Here is a 19,047-nt window from a genome sequence, read left to right as displayed (position 1 = left end):
ACAGATAAAGCTATAGAAAAACAATATATTTAAGTCATATACATATAAAGTTCCTAAAACATTAAAAATATATTTTAAAAAAGATAATCAGAAAATGCTTAAATGAATTAAGTAGCTTACTGCAAAGTTTAAGTGAGCCACAAAATGATCGACCAGGTTTGGCTGCTGACTGACTTCTAAAAATATGATCACTGTTGATACTGAAGAGACAGTCTTAGAATACTTACAATTTTTTTACAAGAGCCCTGTCCATACCTAACTACCCTTTCCCATTCATAAGTCAGGCTCCATCTAAGGGACACAAACCTTGAAAGCCCCAGGCAGGGATAGTTAAAACAGATGCATCTGATTTGCCAACCAGATTTCTTGCTGTCAGAGTTGCTATGTAGCGATCATTTGTGAGGTTTACTGTCAGTTTTGTGTCGTTAACTGTGTACTTTTGTAAACGTGATTTCCATCTTGTGAGAGTCACTTCATAATCCAAGATTTTTCCATTGGCTTCAAAAGGAGGCAATGTCTGTAATAAAATAATTTATTTTAAAAATGTGTTTCATAAATCTTGAATAAAGTTAATCAGTTTTTCTTCATGTTCACAAATTCTGCTATTATGTCAAATCTCTAAATATTTAATTGGAAGGGACTGGCAACCTTACTTTGAACTCACTACTGAAGTAAAACTACTATACACTAAATGAAGACTGACTTCAAAAAGCATGACGGGGGTTCCCTGGTGGCGCAGTGGTTGGGAGTCCGCCTGCCGATGCAGGGGACGCGGGTTTGTGCCCCGGTCCGGGAGGATCCCACGTGCCGCAGAGCGGCTGGGCCCCTGAGCCATGGCTGCGGAGCCTGTGCTCTGCAACGGGAGAGGCCACAACAGTGAGAGGCCCGCATAACGCAAAAAAAAGCATGACGTCAACTACGAGGGAAAGCACCATTCTCTTAGCCTTTTGTTCTCTACACAATTCTGCACTGTGGCTATGTTGGCCTAAATTATTTTATGTCTTGAGTATTTTTTTTTCTACCTTACTTTAGTATGATCCGCTCATGAACATTTATGGAGTGCACAACAACTTTATTTCCTATTACCAGCATACACTTTGATTACCCAAAACATTGATTAATTATTTTCTATGAGGCACTGAGAAAAGTTTGGTAAAATCAAGGCCGCTAGGACTTCCCTGGTGGCGCAGTGGTTGAGAATCCGCCTGCCAATGCAGGGGACACGGGTTCGAGCCCTTATCCAGGAAAGATCCCACATGTTGTGGAGCAACTAAGCCCATGAGCTACAACTACTGAGCCCGCGTGCCACAACTACTGAAGCCCGCGCACCTGGAGCCTGTGTCCTGCAACAAGAGAAGCCACCGCAATGAAAAGCCCACGCACCACAACAAAGAGCAGCCCCCGCTCACCACAACTAGAGAAAAGCCTGTGCACAGCAACGAAGACCCAACGCAACCAAAAATAAATAAATAAATTTATAAAAAACAACAACAAGGCCCCTCTTCTCACATAACTTTCACGGAACTACACTGAAATATATATGAGGTATCACCTGTAGTTTAGGAACCTGACTTTTTAATAGTATATATAAAGCTTTGTGTTTCTATTTATTATAGTTATCAAATAGATATCAAAAATTAAGCTCCACTCATAACACCATATAAAATATATTATATGAAATAGAAGAATATAAATAGGCAATTTTTTTTACCTTCCATATGAGTTGTACAGATCTACAGCCATGAGTATGAGATGGCTCTATCTTATACCAGAAGCTTGGTGCCTTGGATGGTCCTAAAGAAATGACATAAACTTTTTATTATAACAGTAAAATAAAGTCCTAGAAATTATTCTCTTACTTTGTTTTTAATATTCTTGCCCTCCAATCATATGGTGTCTCTAACTCTTTCTTTATACCAGCCTTTTCCCATCCCAGCATGATATGCCTGGGTCTTCCTTTAGTCAGGGTGATAGCTTGATGATTTAGAGTACATTGAAACTCTTTTGTAATCTTAAAATTTTAAAGGTACAAATATATCCTAAGCAATAACCAAAGATGTATCACTATTTCTTATTGCTAAAAATCAAACTGAAAAATCATATTTAAATACATGCTTAAAACCCCTAAATGCATACATTTAAGAACAGAAGACAAATGAAAATAAATGGAGTTAAATGTAGTATAAGTTTACTACCTTATGTTGGGATGAGTCAATGTAATGGGATATTATAAAAATGAATTCACAGGATTGTTGTAATAATCACCAACCATGTGAAAAAGCACTTTACAAAACATCAAATGCTGATAATTAGGTTTTAAAAATTCAAAATTTTTATAAATATAATTGCAAAATATGGTATTCAACAGAATAAAAAAGGATCTGAATAAAATCTAAGCCGTGATGTGCTGATCATGAAGAGATAACTACAGGTGACAAAACAGAGAAAAGAGGAAAGGCAGACCAGGAAGGCTGGGGAAAAAGCTGCTGGTACAGGGAGTTCAAATAGATATATACATGAGTACAGTGCAGAGCCCCAAAAGAATAAAGAACATGAAGTTATAAAGGAAATTTTATGGGCTGGAAATGGTTCCTAACATAAAGAGGACCTAGGAGCTTCTTTCACTAATTTGAAGAAAAGCATAATCCAATGGTTCATAACTTTTTGGACACCAAATATCTCTTTGATTTGACAAGGTTATGTACCATCGCTCCAGAAAATTCACACAAGTACTAACCACAATATTTTGTCAACATTTTGAAGTAGTTCAAGAACTCCCCCAAACTGACCCAAGTACTTTTAAAGGCCCCAAGAATATCAGCTTAAGAATTCCTGACTGCGGCTTCCCTGGTGGTGCAGTGGTTGAGAACCTGCCTGCTAATGCAGGGGACACGGGTTTGATCCCTGGTCTGGGAAGATCCCACATGCCGCGGGGCAGCTGGGCCCGTGAGCCACAATTACTGAGCCTGCGAGTCCAGAGCCTGTGCTCCGCAACAAAAGAGGCCGCGACACTGAGAGGCCCGCGCACTGCGATGAAGAGTGGCCCCCGCTTGCCACAACTAGAGAAAGCCCTCGCACAGAAACGAAGACCCAACACAGCCCAAAATAAATAAATAAATTAATTAATTTAAAAAAAAAGAAAAGAATTCCTGACCAAGACAAAGGGATCTGATCGAGGATTCCCAAACAAGCAATAGTAGGATTACTTTCTTTCCTGGCATTTATCAAAATGAGAGAAAATTCTTGGTGGAGAAGGGGTACTTTACTTTTCTGCCTTTGACATTCTCAATTCATGTAACTCTCATGAAACCTCTGGAAGAGCTCCACGGAAGTGAAGGGATACAGGTGGTAGGGAAGGTTTTAAAGCCATGGCTGCTGCCACTGACACCTAAAGAGGGTGACCATGATAGGAAAATGTTCCAAAAAACCCCCCAAAAAACAAAAAAAAATACTATGCCATAGGATTATTTCTTGATGGCTACAGAAGAAATTATTAACGTTAGCTGCTCTGGGGAAGGAATTTGATTTTACATTGTGTATCTTTTTATGCCTTTTGGATTCTATAGTAATATACACTGTATTATCATGAGAAAAAAAGGGAAAATGAAAATAAATCAACCAACCAAAATGCCAGGATGCTTCTCCAGAGGCTTATTAAGTACTGATAAAAAAGAAAAAATAAATAAAAACAATAGTACAAATATCTTTTTGATAGTGAGGGTCTAAAACACATTTTGCTAGATGGTGATTTTAATGATTCAGGATATGATTCTCTAGTTAGAGATATTTCTGGACTACTCTCCTTTAATAAAATGTTCTGGATTTACAAACCGTTAATGGTTTTCTCGTGGTATCTAAGACACTATTCCATAATTTTCTTTAATTAGGTATCAAACAGATTTGTACTATCAATAATGCATATTAGATTTTATACTTGATATCCTTTAAGAAGTGTAAAATATCAGTTTGAATAAAATGATCACAAAATAAGAAGCAATGAGATTTGTATTATTAAAACCAGACATAATTTATAGTCAGAATTCCAATGCTTTTTTCTTCATATACTTATTTACTTACTATCTTCATATGTGATCCCACTCGCTTCTTCACTCCAGTCACTCCAAAACCCTTTACCATCTTCCTTCATACAACGAATCCTAAACACATACTCTGTAAAAGGTTTAAGGTCCTGGACAGTGAATGAAGATCGGGTAGATGCTGTATCTTCAGGAGGAATCTGAAAACAAAGCAAATTGACCAGAAAAAACCCCCAAAAGTATTTATTATAGGTCTTCTAAACTGCCTAAGATTTTAAAAGCTAATTAATGAAATAAGACTAATAACTAATGAAAGAAGACTAATTTGACTCAAGCTCTGGAGAGAAATAAATGCAAGTGAATAAGCAGTCAAAATCAGTAAAGTTAATAGGTTTGGGAAATACAGAAACATCTATTACTAATCCTTTCATCCTTTCTTTTCTTTCTCTCTTTCTTCTATGCTCTTATAACACTCAGGGTCTCAACAGGAAAAAGATGGAAATTCCAATTAGAATTTAATTCAAGGAGGGTTTACTATAGGAAGTATGGGCAGAGTGTAGGGAAACCTTAGATAGTATAGGCAGTACTCTGGGGCTTCTAGGTGCTACCACCTTTAGACCCAAAGGGATGAGGGGTGGTACCAGAACCTGGAAGAACAGGGTCACAAAGGGTTAACTTGAGAGGAGCAGTGACCTCAGGTTGAGACAGGAAAGCTCCAGGGAGGAAGCAGGGAAGATAAATATGCTGATTTCACTTCTCTCTCTCCTCTCTCTTGCCAGGACCCCTCCTCCCATTAGCTAGGAACTCACTAGGAAACTAGAGAGAACCAACAGATAAAGTCCATACAGGTCAGCATCTCAAGACAAAGAGTAGGGTGGAGAAGGGTACAGTGTAGATCTAGATAGGCAAAAGGAAGATATCCAGCCCAATTAAGAAAAACAAAAGCTATCTTTGTAGATAAACTTGGTTTTCAGGAAATAAAGACAGATAAGTAATAGGTTCTTTCTACCACTCTGCTCTGAGATTTCAAAACTGAATACCAAATAGGTGTTGAGTCTTTTTTGAACCAATGAATTAAGATTCTATGATATTAAAAAATATTTTGAAGAACTTCTGGTATGTATTCTCTCTGTACAATCCTCATGTACAACATGAAGCATTAATCCATTTTGGTTTGTTGCTTTTTCTGATTGTATTCTGAGCCCTTTAGATAAGTGGAATGGAGGACAGCAGTAGGAAGGTCATGGGCTCAATTCCCTTCTAAGCTCATTATTGCAACCAGAGAAACAAAGCAAAAGCATTTTGTTAGTGATAAATGGAGTTACAACAAAGAATAGTATGGGGAGCTCAATGCTATGATGATAGCCTTTTGAAAAGTTCCAAGTACTTCTTTTGCTGATAGCATCATCTTTGGGTACACTGTCCTTTTCCTTTTCAGTCTTACAATCCCTTCCTCATGGGCTGGCAAACTTTCTATAAAGGGCTAGATTGTAAACATTTTAGGCTGTGGGCCAGATGGTCTCTGTTGCAACTACTCAACTCTTTCTATGTAGCACAAAAACTGTCAGAGACAATATGTAAACAAACGTGTGTGGCTGTGTTCCAAGAAAACTTTATTTACAAAAACAGATGACAGGCTGAATTTGGCCTGCAGATGTCATTTGCTAACTCCTGCTCTACCTTATCTGCATAATCTCTTCATTTTTACTCCTCTACTTAATCTACTTCCTGTTATTTGTGGTCCTTTCACCTCTTGTCAAAAATGCTATTCCCTATCATCCTGCATCACTTCCATATTTCACTTAAAAGCTACTGTACTGAGCAAAATTGTATTTTCTATCTGGATGTCTTCCTGTTGGTCCTTGCTTGAGATACAGATCTAGAAGAAGTGTCAAGCAAAATACTTCACATAACCAGAAACTTAAGACATTCAGAAAATGATTGGGATTTTTAGGTTAGTGGGTTGCAAGAAAGACTATTTGAATAAACAGTAACTTTCAATTTACCTGGTTCCAAGTTGAGGCATCTCTGGTCCTATATTGAATGTTATATTTCAGTCTTATAAAACTCTTAATACTTGAGTTGATCCATGTCAATTTTAAAATACTAGACAGTTCCTCTGAGTTGCTGACTGATAAATTATGTGGTGGATTGGGCTTCACTAAAAAATTAAAATAGATCCAATAGATTATAACTTCTTACACAAAGGCAAATATACTCTTTAGATTTTATTTCACAGTATTCTTTTATTCTCACCAAATGAAATAATTTCTCTAAAAGCAATGCTATGCCATACTATATTAATGGAAAGGAAAGGCTCCTAAAGAAACTCTAGTTTTTTTCCTTGTCAGTTTATTACGTGTGTTAATCTTTTCAGGTTCAGATATTAAAAGACAGTTAAGTATTTATGATATATGAAATTTTAAAAAAGAATAAAAATAGAACATGTATATTATGATTACAATGCTATAAAATGTTTGATAGTTGGACAAATACCAGAAGATAACAGTCAAAGTGAAAACAGCTGTGAGTGTGGTTGGATTATGGATATTTTTCTTTTTCCAAATTATTTTTAATGCTGTTGATAAAGTGAATTTGTAAAAGTCATTAAGATAATAAAATAAATGCTTGTTTCTACATTAATTAAACTTAAAACTAATTTATAAACCACTGTATATTCTAATAAATTCTCAAATTTAGGTTTATAACTACCTTTATCTACAGGATCAAAATTGATATGATCTGAGGTAACCTTCTCAAGAGCATTCTCTGCTTCTACCCAGACTTCAATGTTGACAAAATACACAGGAGAATAATCAACAGTACATGAGGTGCGGGTGTCACGTTTTGCTTTACAATCATCAAACTTCTCTGTTGCCCTAAATACAAAAATGGTAGAATCAGTCATTAAAAATAGATTTGAAAAAATTAGAGTGAAAAAGGTTACTTGAAAAGAGTTTGATGAGACCCAGATTATTATAGCTTAGAATAAAAAAGTTAATTATTATAGCTTAGAATAAAAAAGTTAATTCCAATAAGTTTAGAATAAACTGTTGAACACTAAAATCAAAATTTGTTAAAAGTTCACCTGTTTTTCTTTAAAACTGAGTTTGACCTGTATCTTAAAACACAAAATTATTTTCAAAATTTTACTCCAAGAATATCACATTGAGAATGTTATGCTCTATCCCCACTGACCTTTCTCTAAAAATTATTCATTTCCTGTGATATTAGTACTGTTTCTTTCCTTTCCTGAAACAAAATCTTTATTGTACCAGCAATGTCTTTCTTTAAGCACAGTATGCTTTTTCAGAGCACAGTATGCTAGGAGGTGATAGGGTAGGGATAAGAATTTCTATCACCCCAGAAAATTCCTTCAATCCCTTTCCAGTCAAACTCTGGAAACCACTTTCTGATTTCTATCACCATAGAAAATTTCAAGTGATGTGGCTATATTTATTCACATGTTTAAATTATGTATCAATTAAGAATATTTATATATATACTTGCTATTTTTTAAAACAGAAGGATAAATCAAAACTAAACCAAAACAGGCAACTTCTAGAGCAATGGTCCCCAACCTTTTTGGCACCAGGGACCAGTTTCGCGGAAGACAATTTTTCCACAAACCGGGGGTGGTGGGGTGGTGGTTTCAGGATGACTCAAGCACATTACATTTATTGTGCACTTTATTTCTATTATTATTACAATAATATATAATGAAATAATTATACAACTGGAGCCCTGAGCTTGTTTTCACTTGCCACTCACTGATAGGGTTTTGATGTGAGTCTGCAAGCAGTTGATTTATTATGGTCTCTGTGCAGTCAAACCTCTCTGCTGATGATAATCTGTGTTTGCAGCTGCTCCCCAGCGCTAGCATCACTGCCTCAGCTCCACCTCAGATCATCAGGCGTTAGATTCTCATAAGGAGCTCGCAACCTAGATCCCTCACATGTGCAGTTCATAGTAGGATTTGCGCTCCTATGAGAATCTAATTCTGCTGCTCATCTGACAGGAGGCAGAGCTCAGGCGGTAATGCGAGGGGAGGGGAGCAGCTGTAAATACACATGAAGATTCGCTCGCTTGCCTGCGGCTCACCTCCTGCTGTGCAGCCCAGCTCCTAACAGGCCACAGACCTGGTCCGTGGCCTGGGGGTTGGGGACCCCTGCTCTAGAGGGAGGGAGGAAATAAGGTAAAGGACACAGGGAACAGAGACCTCTGTGAACATATCTTGTCTTAGAAGTTTGTGTGGGTTAATTTATTATTTTACACAATGAAGAAAATTCTTAAAAACGGAAAGCAAAATGAAACATATGAATTCTTGTATTGAGTTGGTGGTGTAACACACAGAAAGGAACTATTTCAAGTAACTCTAAAAGAGTAACTTAATTATGTCCTTAGTGAGAGAAAAACAACTTTAAAATTCTTTTTAGTAATCACATTGTTGGTGCTAATACTGGAATTGTTACTCTGTAGCTGTTTTGTTTACTGTGGAATAAAGCAAATGAATAATTATGTTGGTGTTGCTGGGAACTAAGGTTTTCAGCATAGAAGAAAGGCGATATAGATGTTAGATAGATGAATTAAGTAAAAACCTATAGTCTGGATTTTAAATTGGAAATACCAGTATGAGTTCATGATGTATTTTATCTTAAAAACATTCTTAGTTCTTTCCACTGAGAAACCCTAGAAACAACAACCCAGTAGCAATGAGATTCCCAACACCCAGACTGTAGTCTCTAAATAGTACTTCACACTAACTGGAACCATGACTACTTAGGAAATGGTTGATATTAAGATGAACCTGGAACATCATGTCACTTCAGAAATCAGGAAGCTATCAAAGACTAATGAAGCTGTGTCAAAAGGATGAGCCAATGTGAAAAGTTCCCACTAACCAAAGATGGGGCGATTTAAGTTTAAGAAGAATAATAACTGTAATGGATTAAAACACATCAAATATGTTTAAATATGAATCCATAATGAGGAGAAAAACCCCTTACATCTACCTTTGGAGGATGGTAGGGAACTAACTTATAAAACTGGTTAATAAAGGGAAAATATTAACACCATTTTGCTTCTCTTATATGAACTGTAGGTCAGGGTAACCAATAGTTGATGGAGAAAAGCTTTCTTTAAGTATTTCGAGTGAAAAAAAAAAGAAGAAAAGGATAAAATACCATTATTTTGTACCTCATATATAAATAATGATCACTGATGAATGCTCAAACCTTTAAGGGAAAAACTAATGTGAAACAACATGGTTAAATTCCAAAACCATTCTGCTGAGTCATTAATCCTTTCACAAAAAGAGCACATACTTTATGATTCCATTTATATGACATTCTGGAACAGGCAAAAGTCTATAGGGAAGAAATGAGACAAGTAGTCGCCTTGTGGAATGTGGTGAAATAGGGTGGTGGTTGGGATTGACCGGGAAGGGGCATGACGGTGTAATAGTACAGTAGTGTTCTATATCTTGACAGGGGTTTAAGTTACACAGATGTATATGCACTAGTCAAAACTCACAGAATAATACACTTAAGATATGTAAGTATATCTTGAGAGAAAAATAAATTTTCTTCTTTTCTTTTTTGGCCACACCATGCAGCTTGCAGGATCTTAGTTCCCTGACCAGGGATCGAACCTGCGCCCCCTGCAGTGGAAGCGGGAGTCTAACCACTGGATTGCCAGCGAAGTCCCAAGAGATACTGATACATAAATTTTACCTAAAAACAAAAACGTTCCTGTTTTTGTAAACATCTAGTTAATTAATCTAATTAATGGTGTAAATGCTGAAGTGATTAAGGATGAAGTATATAAACGTCTGTAACTCACTTCGAAATGCATTAAAAAAAGATTGGTAGATGGAGACAAAGATGCACAGATAAACAGGTATGTGATAAAGCAAATATAGTAAAATGTTAATTGTAGAATCTAGGTAATGAGTATGTATAAACGTTCACTGTAAAATTCTTTCAACTTTTCTTTATGTTTGAAAAAAAACTAATGGGGAATTTTAAAATACCTGAAACCATTGCTCAAACTTAGCATAAGAAAATCAATCAAACATTATGTGGTTGTTCCTAATGGAAGTACACATACTCCTATGAATTATTTTTGAAAAGAAAAAGAAAATCTGATTAAGATTCTAGATCTAATGGCAAGTTTTAGGAAAAAAAGGGACAGAGGAATGTATTAAATAATGTGTAACCATTATTTTAATAACTGAATTGCAAAGAGAAAGAAGAGAGAGAGAGGTGGAAACTACGGTTAAGAGAGACAAAACATATGAATTGGCAATATATGGTGACTATTTACATCTTGAACAAATGTAAAAATACATACATATATCTATGAGACAAGCGGGAAAATCTGAACACTGATTAAAAATGTGACAATATGAAAGTATTTTCAATTTCATTTAGGTATGTCATCATGTTTTTTTAAAAAGTGTCCTTATCTTTTAGATAGATGTACTAAAATATTTATGGATATGACAATATGGTGTCTAGATTTTCTTTAAAACAATCTGGGGTGGGGTATATATAAAATAAGACTGGTCATGAGCAGATCATTATTGAAGGTGGATGATGAGCACATGAGGATTTCTTACACAATTCTTTCTACTTTCATGTTTCAGATATTCTAAAATAAAAAGTTAAATAAAATGTTTAAAACTTTGCATTTAGTATTACTACTTGACAAAATAAAAATTCTAGCACCAAAGGCTAACTTAATAAATGCAATGCATAACAAATTTAAAATAACTTGCCATTCAGATTTTAAAGTGTAGTTTGTTTCCAGGTGCGTTTCCCTTCCAGGATCCCACTGACACATCATTTTCTTTCCTTCGTTCACAATGCAACTCAAATTTTTAGGTTTTTCTGGAGGCACTAAAAGGGAGAAATTAGAAATTTTCAAAAAGCTTTATATTCACAAATAACATGCAATTTATATACTACTCTAGACATTTAAAACAACCTAAATTAGATAGAATAAAACAAACCCAAGAAAAAAGGACATAATGAAAGACTGGTGATTAAAAAATTAATTTCTTTTCTATTTAAATTCAAATCTTTTAGATAGTAACATACATTTTCTATCATAATTATCATCAATAGGTATGTTTCAAATTAATTTTCTACACAAAATCAACTTTCATTTATAGCTGGACATTATCAACTGACTTCTCCATTAAATGTATTTTAAAATAATATTTGAATGTTAGGAAGAGGCAATTAAATAGAAGCAAAAATGATTCATTTATATTTCTCTCCCTATTGCCTTCCCAAACTCTGCTGGAGGAAAAGCAAATGCCAAAATTATAGTTTTAGGTGATCCACAAATTTGGTAATCCATTCTTGGATCATACTAAGTTTACTTATTTGCCTCAACACGGAAGAAGGACTCTCTCCAGTATTTATTCACCTTCTTCAGGTAGTTGCTTTACACTGCACTTTCTCAGCAACTAAGGGAAATTGAAACTTACTATGAATACAGTCACAGATTTCAATTCAACATTTTTTGGGGGTGTCTAATGTCCAAATAATTTTCCAGAAAACTGACAGATACTTGGCTTTCAGGAAAAATATAAAACTTGTGTTACTCTTTAGGTTTTTTGTATATTTGTAATGCAAATGCAGTTCTACTTCTAAGCTCATTAAAAAAAGTCCAAAACTCACTGAGCTGACAGTTTCTGCATTTCATAAAGACCAATAGACAACAGACATTAAAGTTGTAATTCAACAGTCATGACAAAGTCTGAAATGAGAAAAAAGTAAAACACTTACGGCCTGAAATTATTCTGATTCCATAAACATTCTGATCAATTTGTCCAAATGTACGAATGTTGCAAGTGAGTTGAATATTTAATAAAGATATATCTGTAAATGTGACACTAGATGCTGTTCTGTTTATGACAGTATATTGTTCAAAAGGAACAATAACATGGTTTGTTTTCCAGAAAATGTAATTAGCATTCACATGAAAATAATCCATACATTTTTCCTTTAGCACACAAACTGCTGTGAAATTAGAACCAAGTTGTACAACTGAAGATTCAGGGTGGATATGACCACATGGATCTAGAAGTTCTCCTGAAAAGGAACAGTAACAGAAAATATAAAAATGGACTGAACTTTTCTGGTACAAAATGATATTCTGTATCAATGCAGTTCCTCAATCTTCATTAAAATATCTCTAAAGACACAAAAAAAGAAGAAACACTGTGAAATTTAATATGATCAGAACTTAATGTCTAAATTTGTAAAGAAATATACAAATTATATGGCAGATGGAGCTGGATTTAAAAAAAAAAACCTATGCAATCTTCAGCCCTTTTTATAATATTTTAACTTTGTTTAGGAAACAGTTTGCCTGCAGCATGATTCATATTTGCTCTGCCCCCAATCCTGTTTCTCGATTCAGACCCAGTGTCTAAATTAGACTCTCCAGAAGACAGGCAGTGGTCTCTGCTCTTCGCCAGTCCTGAATTCCTTTGGAGGTGCGAATGGGGGTATGGAAAGATAGTCTACATTGTTCATGTATCAAAATCAGACAAAAAGGAAAGAGCAAGGGAGCAGTAAAAAACAGAAAGACTAGAATAAGATGGCCAAATACATTGGTTTTCACAGTAAGTATATGGGATAAAATCTCATATTAAAAAACAAAAAATTAAGTTGTATAAAAAAATAAAATACAACCATATGCTTCATCTATCACCTACTCCATGTTGATGACATCTAAACCCCTGTCTCTGGCTCTAACTTCCTAAGTTTTCAATGGCTTATAAGACATCCACCTGAGATATTCTGTAAGTACTTCAAAATGAACATGTCTAAAGCTATATGCATCATAGTCCCTTCCAAATTTATTCTTTCTTATTCTTATTTCTCTACCTCTGCTAACAACACCATTCCCATCCAGCCATCTAGGCCGGATAACCTTGTAGTCCCCTCTCTCTAATTAGCCTCCTCCCCTGAGTCTTCTGTATTCTTAGTATGTATATCAACCTCTTCTCATCAACCCTATTTTGGCTGCTGGTGCTTAGGCCATCATATTATACCACAGTCTGATCTCCTTCTAGTTTATCTTACATACAGCTGCCAGAGTTACTGTTCAAAAATGAATATGCCATTTCCCTATTTTAAATTATTTAATGGCTATCTAGTACGATCAAAATAAAATTCTCAAATATTTGGCATGATTCTATTCTCTTTCTCTATTCTCACTGTCTAGAAACTTAAGGCAGCTTTCTCTGGTGAATGCCATTTACCAATGGGATTTGAAGTTCTATCTGAGCTTCAATTTCTTCACTTGGAAAATGAAGTTAATAATGCTATCTTTTTTTTTAAATTTATTTTTATTTATTTATTTTTAACATCTTTATTGGAGTAAATTGCTTTACAATGGCGTGTTAGTTTCTGCTTTATAACAAAGTGAATCAGTTATACATACACATATGTTCTCATATCTCTTCCCTCTTGCGTCTCCCTCCCCCCCACCCTCCCTAATAATGGCTATCTTGAAAAGATTTTTGAGATTAGAAATTAGTTATGTAAAGAACCTACTACAATGCCTGGTATTCAACAGGCCTCCAATAAATGGTAGCCTATCATCATTACTACTACTCTCCAGACACAAGTAATCTAGTCACATTGATGGGGTCTGGAAGGGTCTCTTAGAGGTGACTGGTTCTAGCGGTTAAGGCAGAAGACATACAGAATCAGAGAATTACGAAACTGAGAAAAACCTTGGAGATCATTTACTTCAACCCTTTATTTTATAAAGAACACTGAGATACTTTTACCGAGTCAACCTCAAGTACCAGGCAGATTCTTTCAATTCCCAACTTGGTCCCAAGTTAGACTGCACAAAGGATAAAACTACTTTAAAAAGCTAAACAATTATCTTCTTATTCCATATCTCTCATAAAACCCATAAGGCCCAGAGTCAGAATGTTTATTTCTTTGTTTCAAAACCTATGATGTGGCCTATTTACATGACCTTGCCATTATTTATACATGTCTATGGCAAGTCCCAGTGCACAAACTACTCTAAATTTCTATCTGTGGCATACTAATAAGTTACCTTGTGATACTGAGCCAGTCCTTAAAACTCCCTTGACCTTACTTTATTCCTTGGTAAAATCATTCCTGTTTTAATTTCTCTATAATATTTAGAGGGAACAGTACCTATGAAATATATACTTCAGAGTACTAAAGAACGTTAAGACATAACCAGAGACTAAATAACAATTTTTAATCACATAGAATAAGAGAAATACTAGAAATGGGCAAATGTTCCAGTTTTCAAAGTGAAACACAGGCTCACTAAAACCACCCCATACCAAACTAAACTCATTTTTATAGGACTACTAGGCTACTTGAGATCAAATTTTAAAAAGAGTATTTTAATTTAAATAAAGGTATTTAATAAAGTTAGTTGGGATATTCATGTAGACAAGATGAAGAACTGTGGATTAGAATATACTATAACAGATATTAGGGGCTTTCCTGGTGGCGCAGTGGTTAAGAATCTGCCTGCCACTGCAAGGGACACAGGTTCGAGCCCTAGTCCGGGAAGATCCCACATGTCGTGGAGCAACTAAGCCCATGTGACACAACTACTAAGCCTGCGCTCTAGAGCCCATGCGCCACAACTACTGAAGCCCGTGCACCTTAGAGCCCGTGCTCCACAACAAGAGAAGCCACCACAATGAGAAGCCCATGCACCGCAATGAAGAGTAGCCCCCACTCGCTGCAACTAGAGAAAGCCCGCGCGCAGCAATGAAGATCCAATGAGGTCAAAAATAAAATAAATAAATTTATAAAAAAAACAAAAACAAAACAGATATTAGAATGAACATTATGAAACTGCTGATATTTAGCTATTCTTGATCTACAAAACAGAAATTTCATAGCTTCAAACTAATAGATTTTTAATTGGTTAATAACTCATACATAAAAAAATCACTGACTAAAAATGTCAATGAGAGGGAGACTTAAGTAGTAAGCTGAAGTGCCTGCCCTCAGTCCTTGGGGCAGACTGTATTTTCCAACGAAGGTCATACCTATATATGTATCCCATTGAACATGCTCAGCTTACAAAGTGACTGATACTCCTTCTACAAAGAATGGGGTCTGTATTCCCCTCCTGTCCTCAGATCTGTAAGGGTGCTTATGCCTGCTCCAGCCAACAGAGTGTGCTAAGTGACTTCCAAGGCTAGATCATCAAAAAAATACAACTTCTGACTAGCTCTCTTTTCCTCTTGGGACATTTGCCCTTGGAACCCAGCCACATGCAAGGAAGCCAAGGGCACGTGGAGACCACGTGTGGTGTTCTGGCCAAGCGCCCCAGCAAAGCCCTCAGTCTACAGCCAGCATCAATATCAGACATATAAGTAAATGAGCCTTCAGATGATTCCAGCCCCCAATCTTTGAATATTTTAGCTGAGGCCCCAGATATCAGAGCAAAGAATCAGTCTGACTGTGCCTGTCTGTATTCCTGACCCACATAAACCATGAGAAATAATAAGTAATGTCATTTTAAGGCATGAAGTTTTAGAGTAATCTGTGTGGCAGTAATAGATAATGTAGTCCTGTTATTTTCAACATTTTTATCAACAACTTGGGGAAAAACAGAGAGAGAGACAGAGAGAGAGACACACACACATATTTATCAAATCAGCAAGGGACAAGACTATAATGGATTGCCAACAATTTGGATGATAACATTAGGATTCAAAATTATGTTGAAAGATTAGACTGATAGGCTAATGGATTTTGCAAGAGAGAAAATTATCTCCTAATTAGGTTGATAAGAAATAAATATATGAGGGAGAAATGGCTTAAAAGGTAACTCATGTGAAAATGATCTGAGAGGGCTTCCCTGATGGTGCAGTGGTTAAGAATCCGCCTGCCAACGCAGGGGACACGGGTTCGAGCCCTGGTCCGGGAAGATCCCACATGCTGTGGAGCAACTAAGCCCGTGCACCACAACTACTGAGCCTGTGCTCTAGAGCCTGTGAGCCACAGCTACTGAGCCTGTGTGCCACAGCTACTGAAGCCTGTGTGCCTAGAGCCGGTGCTCCGCAACAAGAGAAGCCACCGCAATGAGAAGCCCACGCACCGCAACGAAGAGTAGCCCCCGCTTGCTGCAACTAGAGAAAGCCCGCGTGCAGCGACAAACACCCAATGCAGCCAAAAATAAATCAAGTTAAAAAAAAAAAGATGTGAGAATTTTCACTGACTGGTAGGTAGCTTAACATGAAACTATGGTGTATCTTAGTGGGCAAAAAACTATGTTGCTTTAATAAAAATGATGTTCAGATCAAAGTAAGTAATAAAATCACTATATTCAGACCATGTCTAATTCTGATACATTTATTTTTTTCTTAAGTGCATTTTATTCAATAATAATAATAAAATAATAAATATATAAAATAATAATATATTATTACTATCCTTTTTATAATTCTTACTGTGGGCCAGGCACTGCTCAAATGCCTTCTGTGTATTAACTCATTTAATTCTCACAATAACCCTAGGAGTTAGGGACCGTTATTATCCCCATCTTACAGATCAGGAAACTGAGACACAGATTAAGTGAATGGCTAAAGTTTCATAGTTGGTAAGTAGGAGAGGTGGGATGGTATTATATTTTAAATGTGCTATGGGAAACTAAGAGAAGAGTCAGGAGGGTAATCAGCACATATAGATTGGAAGCCAAGTCCTATAAAAGAATAATTAGGTAAATTTAGTTTGGGGAAGAGAGGGGTTACAGACACAGGAAAGCAGTCCTTCAATACTTGAAGAGTTGAACATGGGAAAGGAATGTGGGCCTACTATAGAAGGATTTCTAGGATTAATGAGAAAAAGTTACAAGGAAGAAAATTTGGGTTCAAGACTAAGGAAAGACTTAAATAAGGAAAAATTTCAACATAAGGTTTGTATCATTTCAACTGTTTAAAAAGAGGCTGCATTCTTGAACTTGAAGAGGGTTTGACTTAGAGCAGTGCTTCTCAAACTATCTGTGGTGAAGGATCAGTTTAGGTTTTCTTCTCCCAATCTTTCACAAACTTATACTTTTGTTTTATATTAATGTTCAATGGGACAAGTCCACTGATCACATGCTTGGATGTCACGGCTATGTCAAATTGTTAAAAGAGTTTCTAAACATTTATTCTTAATTTCTGTACTCATCTCATTGTGGACCAAAAACAACCAGTTCTCAGACAGGCTGTGGTCTAGTATGAGCAGTATTGCTCTAGGTGACCTCTTTTTTCTGTTATCACAATCACACTGCTGCTCAGTGACACCTTTGGAGTGAAGTGCTAAAAGTTAACAAATTTCCTATTTCTTTATTTATAAAAACAAACAAAATAAACCCTTTTTTCCTTCTCTACGTTAAAGTTACTGTTAGTATAGCTAAACAGGATTTAAGATTACTGAGTAATTGAGTGTTTCAACTCAAATTATACAAATTATAATTTATCAAGAGTATTTTTTACTTCTTAAATTCATTTTTAAGACAACATCATTCTCTCAATAATGATCCTAGAAAGAATAAATATATAAGCATAATTAATTATTCAACATGAGTTTAGTTATGTAATTATACAAAAATACACAAACCTAATTTGTGGGGTTGGGAGGTAGGATATTTCATGAACCTTACCTACAGATTCAGTGGTGAGGAAAATAAACAAGGCTTGCACTATCCAAGTTTGCAATGTCAACATCTTGCATAGATATTTCTGTAAAAGACACATGTAATATTATTTTAAATATTTTTACTCTTACCACACATAATAAATTCAGACACAATTTCTAAAGCTCTTTTGTTTCCACTGTATAGCTGTTTTCTAAAAGGTGGTAAAATTCTTATGAGAATGCAGAAAACAAGTTGAAGTCTTCAGAATATTTTTCTTTATTCCCACTAAAGTTATGGCTACATAAAATATTACTGGGAAACAATTTATACTTTAAGGTTAATTAAAAGAGCAATTCTGTTTCCGTATTATGAAGTCTTGCACTATTAGTAAATACTCTGTGAGACTGAGAGCTTCAGAGAGACAAAATTCTACATGGCAAAACCCAGCATTAGCAACTTCAAAAGATAATCGACAAAATGGGGGAAAGAGTTTTTTGTAATTCATAGCCTGACCAAAAATATCTCCTGACATATGAAGAATGCCTACAAATCACTAAAAAAATTCCAACACCTCATCTTGCCTTTTTAGAAGAAAACAGGCAAGATGAGCTGAACAGGCAGTTTATAGAGAAGGAAATACAAGTAACTCCAACATATGAAATGATACTTTCAACCTCACTCATAGTGAGATACAAATTAAAACAACCCAGATAGGAATGCAAGATGATACACTTTGGAAAACAATGTGGCAGTTCTTTACCAAGTTAAAAGCACATGATAAGCCTCAGCATTGACACTGACAATTATATGAAGTTCAAAAACAGGCTAACTTAATCTATGGGGATAGGTCAGAACAGTGGTTCTCTTTTGGAGGGAAGGTGGTGGGAGGACAGAAGGGAGCATTCTGGGATACTGAACATGAGCCGTACACTTATGATTTGTGAACTTTATTGTATGTAAGTCGTAGTTAGTAAAAATAATAAAACAAACAAAACTACTGCAATATCATTCTCACCTTGAATACTGGCAAAAATATAAAAACTAAAAAGTTACCAACAGTGTTATGAGAATATGACATAAAGGCATTCTCATACACTGCCAGTTATAAACTGGCATAACCTTCCCATCAAATTGTACACCTAAAACTATGAATTTTATTGTTTGTAAATGAGACCTCAATTAAAAACAAAAACCCTACCCAGACAAGGTGTATGGCCAATTTTGCACTATCAGTCAAAATTAAAGTACATGTACGTTTCAATCTAATGATTCTACTTCTAGTATGTTATCCTATGAATATGAGCAAAACAACACATGTACAAGGTTATTCACTACAGCATTCTTTTTTTTT

General features: G+C 35.6%; 1 protein-coding gene across 1 annotated transcript in view; it reads right to left on the bottom strand.

The window, feature by feature from the left end:
• The window catches only part of IL6ST (interleukin 6 cytokine family signal transducer), a 49,491-nt gene that overhangs the window by 17,206 nt on the left and 13,238 nt on the right, over positions 1-19,047 (bottom strand). Inside the window, exons 2-9 of the mRNA XM_082836078.1 lie at positions 17,721-17,799; positions 11,834-12,139; positions 10,816-10,936; positions 6,750-6,916; positions 6,044-6,198; positions 4,078-4,237; positions 1,712-1,794; positions 307-517 (exon numbers count right to left, since the gene is read on the bottom strand). Of these exons, the coding sequence (XP_082692204.1) occupies positions 307-517; positions 1,712-1,794; positions 4,078-4,237; positions 6,044-6,198; positions 6,750-6,916; positions 10,816-10,936; positions 11,834-12,139; positions 17,721-17,784 (1,267 nt within the window). The 5' untranslated portion in view covers positions 17,785-17,799. The remainder of the gene's footprint in view (positions 1-306; positions 518-1,711; positions 1,795-4,077; positions 4,238-6,043; positions 6,199-6,749; positions 6,917-10,815; positions 10,937-11,833; positions 12,140-17,720; positions 17,800-19,047) is intronic.

This window comes from Leucopleurus acutus (genome assembly GCF_964270905.1).
Source record: "Leucopleurus acutus genome assembly, chromosome: 3".
Classification (NCBI taxonomy): domain Eukaryota; kingdom Metazoa; phylum Chordata; class Mammalia; order Artiodactyla; family Delphinidae; genus Leucopleurus; species Leucopleurus acutus.
Note: the sequence above shows the minus strand (reverse complement) of the source record. Positions and strands in the feature narration are given on the sequence as shown.